General features: G+C 34.8%; 1 protein-coding gene across 2 annotated transcripts; it reads left to right on the top strand.

The window, feature by feature from the left end:
• The first annotated feature begins 610 nt into the window (after positions 1–610).
• On the top strand, positions 611–4616 carry LOC137812120 (IQ domain-containing protein IQM2). 2 transcript variants are annotated; one of them, XM_068614017.1, is made up of 9 exons: positions 611–924; positions 1622–2138; positions 2228–2342; positions 2480–2545; positions 2633–2721; positions 2816–2903; positions 3008–3247; positions 3365–3466; positions 3576–4616. In XM_068614017.1, the coding sequence occupies exons 2-9, from the start codon at positions 1666–1668 to the stop codon at positions 4380–4382; spliced, it is 1980 nt and encodes a 659-aa protein (XP_068470118.1). In that variant the 5' UTR covers positions 611–924; positions 1622–1665; the 3' UTR covers positions 4383–4616. The 2 variants fall into 2 exon arrangements, with proteins under 2 accessions (XP_068470118.1, XP_068470117.1); XM_068614016.1 differs by lacking the exon at positions 611–924 and having other exon boundaries at positions 961–2138.
• Positions 4617–6186: the final 1570 nt, after the last annotated feature.

Below are 6186 nucleotides of genomic sequence, written 5' to 3'. Positions count from 1 at the left end.
ATCGCCCCCCCCCCATATAAATTCAAAAACTTGTTTTCCTTAATTGTATATACATTAACTAGGAAATATTAATATAATACACATTTTTATTATAATGTATTTCATGAGGTTAAATCTAAAATTAAGCACGAGTTTTTTATTTGTATTTAGGTATCAAATAGAGAGACGTTGCTTCAGATATTGGATGGAGTCATCAGCTCCAAGGTTTGCAAAACAACTTTTCGACAATATTATTATGTCAGTTTGACTAATCCTATTTTTATATTTTTTTTACATATAATTTGAAGATTGCTATTTAACGGGTACGCGTGAAAGTGAAACAAAACGTTCACCAAGATTTATTTCATTTTATAAAGATAAAAACTCCAAATGAAAATATTTTATCAAATCCTTAGTTTTTCAAATAATTTAATTTTATATTTTATATTTTTAATTTTTAATTTTGTATTATGTATAAGTTTTCGTTTTTCTAAAAAGGATGAGAAAGTATGTTATGGGTGTGCTGGTGAAGAAGGCACAGACCAGAGTCCTTCTAAAAATAAAGTGAAGAAGAAAAATCTGAAAAAGAAAAAATGGAAATAAAATAAAAGGAATTTGAGTATACTTGTTCGACTCCACGTGGTTGGAAAGTGGAAACACTGTCTCTCTCTATCTTCATCTGCATCTTATTCTTTCTTCTCCTAAGATATGTATATATATATGTGAAGTGATTCATACCGAAGGATCCCATTACCTTTGATTACAAGTTCAAGCTAGTTACCTACTTCACTTTTCCTGTATCACCTTCTCAAAAACCACCATTTCACTCATTCTAACATCTCATTTCCTTAACTCAACAACACTGTTCATCAATCTTCATTCTCTCATCTCATCAACCCATTACATATTCTTTTCTTTTCTCCTTCCTGCCTTTCGAATCTTCAGGTACCCTACTACCCTCCATTCTCCTTTTGGTTTTAAGAATCTCTTTTAATATGTAATTATTTTTGTGGAATGAATCATGTGTATAGCATACTGCATATGGTGCTTGAGTGTTTTTTTTTTTAAAGCTATTGTACTCAATCTAACTACCTGTGAAGAAAAATAAAGTTTTTTTCTATTGTTGATGGTTTAGTGGAAGTTTTTGTTTCTTAGATCCTTGCTATTCTTTAACTGGGTTATCTGTGATATTTGATATGTGTTGGTTGGTTGGTTTGGAATCTGTTTAAGGGAATGAAACGGGTTTGCTATTTACTGTGTTTGAGATTCTCCTTTCATGAATATGAGACTGTTTTCTGTGATTTGTCTTTTAAAATGGGAGTTTGGTTGATGGGTTTTGCGGATCCGTGCTCCTTTGTTTCTGATGATTTTGCAGCAGCATAAAATTTGAGTGTTTGTTGATGCTTTTGTTCTTGCCTACATGATAGTAAATAGAATAATGCATTTTGAAATGGGTCTTAAGAATTTTAGTTTTAATCTTGGTGGAATTGTGCGGTTGTGATGTGAGTACGGTCTGAATTTGATGGTGTGGAACCGTTGTGTTTCTTATGATTGTTCATATTATTGATGTACTTATTCCATCAAGTTTGACAAATGGAAAATGCATCTTCTTGTACTTTAATACCGACTTTGCAATTTTCAGGACCACGGATTGCACAAGTTTCTGCAGATTGGTTTTGTTGTCATATGGGGATATCCTTCTCATGTCCATTTGCCGAGTACAATGATGTGGAAGATGGCTTAGATTCTGTGGTTGTAAAATCCATCAACTTTGGCAATGATGAAATCAAAACTCCAGTACGTTCTGTTAGCTTCAAAAAAGAAGATTTAGAACCCACCATTCTTAGATCTCTAGGTTCTGGAAAGATGACAATAGAGGCATCTGTGAGCTTCAAAAGAAAAGACATTGATGATATTGTGGCCACCAACACTTTGTCATTTGACAAAGAGAAAAACATGCCTATCTCAAGGACTAAAAAGAGCAAAGACATGGATAATCTGTCATTCAAGTCGGAGTCTCAAGAGGAAACCATCCAATCAGCACTTCAAAATCCAAGCAGCCCCAAACACATTGCTGCGCTTAAATTGCAGAAAGTATACAAGAGCTTTCGTACCAGAAGAAAGCTAGCAGATTGTGCAATTCTTGTTGAACAAAGCTGGTACTTATTATTCATTGGCCTAAAGATCTCTTTCCTTTTTTACAAAACTTATTATGTTTCTAACATGTTTTTATCGAATCTTTAAATAGGTGGAAGCTCTTAGATTTTGCTGAACTCAAGCGCAGCTCCATATCTTTCTTTGACATTGAGAAACACGAGACTGCAGTTTCTCGTTGGTCTAGAGCCAGAACTAGAGCTGCTAAGGTACTTTAACATTATTCAGCTTTAGGAGTTTTATTTATTGGAAGTGTAATGGTGATTAGATTACTGGTTAATATACCATGCTCCAACCTTCTTGTCCAAACTCTCAAGCTGGATTAAACTTTTCTTTGTCATTGCAGGTTGGAAAAGGTTTATCAAAAGATGATAAGGCTCAGAAACTTGCTTTACAGCACTGGCTTGAAGCGGTTAGTCAAACATGACTTCTTCTTATGTATTGGTTTGTTAATCTTTCATCAACTATTACTCACTGAAATGTTTTTGATGTGTAATAGATTGACCCGCGCCATCGCTATGGACATAATCTACACTTCTATTATGATAAGTGGTTTCAGTGTCAGAGCAGAGAACCCTTCTTCTACTGGTAATATTCTTTGTAAAATATTACAACTTAAGCTACTCTAGTGTATAGATCTTAAGTCACCAGAGTTTTAAACTAAGTTTGTTTGAAATTGCAGGCTAGATATAGGAGAAGGAAAGGAAGTAAATCTTGAGAAGTGCCCTCGTTCCAAACTTCAACAGCAGTGTATTAAATATCTGGGGCCGGTAAGGTTTCTTCCATTTATATGAACACCACTGATACATAAATGTGCTTGAGAGAATCTTTTATTTAGAATTTTATTAATTATTTTCATTGTTCTTTCTTCCAGATGGAAAGGTTGTCATATGAAGTTGTTGTGGAGGATGGGAAGTTTTTCTACAAGCAGTCAGGAGAGCTCCTTAACACCACTGGAAAAGATGCACATGCCAAGTGGATTTTTGTCCTTAGCACATCTAAGACGTTGTATGTTGGCAAGAAATCAAAAGGTTCATTTCAGCATTCCAGCTTCTTGGCTGGAGGAGCTACATCATCTGCTGGGAGACTAGTGATTGAACACGGTGTCTTGAAGGTATAAATCTGGCAGAAAGCTTGTATAAATTTATGACTCTTATGCTACAGTCCTACCACCATAGATAACTGTTTTAAGTGTTTAGCTCTAACTCATTTTGTTGTTTCTTTTCAACAGGCAGTTTGGCCACACAGTGGTCATTATCGACCGACAGCAGAAAATTTTAAGGAATTTATTTCATTCCTTCAGGAGAACAATGTGAGCCTTTCAGATGTCAAGGTATGGAAATTAAAACATAGAACCAATGCTGTACATTCTTTTAATGGTTTAGATATGTAATTACAAGATGTGAGAGAATATCTAAGGAAATTCATTTTGCTATATGCAGATGGATCCAGTTGACGAGGCTGATGAATTACGCTCTCTGAGAAGTGGTCATCTTAGAAGCCACTCTTCTGAAGAGGACTTCACTGAGAACATGAATGGCCTGGAGATTGAAGAGACCATTATTGAAGGCTCAGTTGCAGCAGAGAAGGCCAATTTGATTCAAACCGAGAGGCCTTCTGCGGTGATGACACCTAGCCCAAGGCACTTTCAAATTCTTGGAAGAGAACTTAGCAAACTTGAAATACCCAATAGAGGTCATGCGTTTGAAGGACTTGAAAATGAGGTAAAAGGTGTTGAACAAAATTGTGAGAGTTTCCAAATGGAACCTCACTCAGTTGTTCAAGAAGCAACACAAGCATTTGCATCTGAGCTAGAGCATGCAATGGCAGAGAAAAACTCGTGTGATGATAATGATGTGGAAACCATTCCACAAGAGTCCATACTCAAAAGAATCAACTCACATAAGGACATGAAATCATATCAGTTGGGGAAGCAGTTGTCATGCAAATGGACAACCGGAGCCGGACCACGCATTGGCTGTGTGAGGGACTATCCTTGTGAGCTTCAGTTCCGAGCCTTGGAGCAAGTTAATCTGTCTCCAAGAAGTGGATCCCGCTATAAATCATCCCTTACTCACAGAAGCACCACTTTGTTGAACTCTAGTCTTTCAAATGTAGCCAGTTTATGTGGGGACACAACTATTGAACCACTTCACATGCCTCAAAGAGGTGAGCACAATAATTCAAGATCAGAATGCTCCCCTTTGTTCAGAGGATCATCAGTGATACCAGTTATTCATACTTCATGAGTGAATAGGAGACTCCATTGTTTTATTCTTTTTTGCGTTAATAGGTAACCAACAATTCTATTTTTGTTATTCTTTCCCTTGATTCACACAGGCATTTTTTTCCCACTCATGTATAGTACTACATCATAGGATCAAAATTGTAAAATTGTTGGGATCTATTTATCCTCCCATTACAATTCCACCATGGAACAAGTTCATGGCTTCAAATTCAATTATATATTTATTTATAATCTATTGAAGGTGCAACTTTATATTATCCTTTTCACTCTCAAATTTAAGTCTAATCCACAATTCTTGTTGTGTTGTGCTGCTGGAGGCATGTTTGGACTTCAAGTATCTATAATTTTTATTTTATCAACTGAAAAAATAAGGTGTTTTAAGATATCTCAATCCTTCTATAAAAGACTTACCTGAAGCTCTTATCATTTAACCTCCTATAGCAACTGAAAAACCTAAATGCATAAACCTATTACCCATATTAACTATCTCATATAAAAATGGACTCACATCATTTAAATTGGCTCAAGGTACCAATCTGAAATGGTTTTTCTGTAAACAAAAGGTTTCTGAAGAACTTAATGATTCTATAATCTTTTTTCCAGCTTTGTAATTGAAAATGTCTCAAAAGGAGAATGTGTTTTCGTAGGAGAATGTCTCATAATCTTCATAACCTTTCGTGACTTACATACTGTGTATGATATCATACTTAACAGAAACAAGATGTCTTCCTGAGACAGATAAAAGAATGTGTTTTCGTAGCAGAGATACGAAGTTCATGTAACCAAAAACCAAGAGACTCAAACTTAATTATCTCAATTTCATTAACAACATATACTATGAACTTCATAAAAAAGAGTAAACTAGACAATTGAAGCTTTTGTGCCTTTTGAAATAATCAAAACTATAATTATATGAAAAGTACTTGCAACCATTGCAAAATGGTACTGTATTCACTCTCTCTTCAAACTAGCAATTTCCAATTAGTTTTTATAAAAGCCCATGGAGGCAATTTTTTTCCAATGATATGTGGTCAAAGAAAGTAGGTTGTCTTTTGAGGCTTTTTCTTTTAGCACCCTCGTTATTACTAACTGCACTCCCATAAAAATAATAAAAAGACAAAATAACCCACCCTCATTGTACCATGCCACCGTCGTCGCTCTCATCGTTACCTCTGTGCCATCATTATTGCATCTTCATTCTCCACTGCACCTTTGAGAGGAAGAAGAAGAGGAGAGATAACTCGTTCAGGAAACTATCATATGTTCAAAAATCTTGTTTTAGAAATTCTATTTTAGAAAGTTCATTTATAAATGTTTTTCATGTATTTCAAAAATCTTGTTCTAAAAAGTTAATTTTAAAAGATATCATATATATTTTATAAAGCATTCCAAAGGATATCATATTTTAAAAAGCATGTTCCAAAAATTTTATTATGAAAATCTCATTCTAAAGTGTATTTCTCGTGTTTCATAAATCTCATTCTAAATTTTGGAATAGATAATCTTAGAAAGTCACTTTTGCAAGGGTGCAGAAACAAAATGCCCATTTCAGTAGGAAAGTCCAATAATTTAGAGGACCCCTTGTAAATGGAGAAGGGCAATTTCTCCCTGCACCACATTATTTTTTATATGCACCCAACCTAAATTTATAAATTCAACTTTGTCCTTGTCACATATTTGTTTATGGATACCAATGTCTAGAAGACACATATTTGTCTATGGATATTGCTATCCAGAAGTGTCAGCTTTGCCAACGAATATTGGTATCCAGAAGTATCATGTTTGTCTACGGATATTCATCCAAA

Source organism: Phaseolus vulgaris, chromosome 2 (assembly GCF_000499845.2).
Source record: "Phaseolus vulgaris cultivar G19833 chromosome 2, P. vulgaris v2.0, whole genome shotgun sequence".
Lineage (NCBI taxonomy): Eukaryota > Viridiplantae > Streptophyta > Magnoliopsida > Fabales > Fabaceae > Phaseolus > Phaseolus vulgaris.
The sequence above is the reverse complement of the archived record's forward strand: the minus strand, read 5'-3'. Positions and strand labels throughout refer to the sequence as shown.

Excerpts from the sequence above, each read along its gene's own strand:
- LOC137812120 (XM_068614016.1), top strand. The coding sequence starts at position 1,573 with ATGGAAAATGCATCTTCTTGTACTTTAATACCGACTTTGCAATTTTCA. Across the intron at positions 2,722-2,815 it reads AGAGAACCCTTCTTCTACTG|GCTAGATATAGGAGAAGGAA; the intron begins GTAATATTCTTT and ends TTGAAATTGCAG. Across the intron at positions 2,904-3,007 it reads GTATTAAATATCTGGGGCCG|ATGGAAAGGTTGTCATATGA; the intron begins GTAAGGTTTCTT and ends TCTTTCTTCCAG.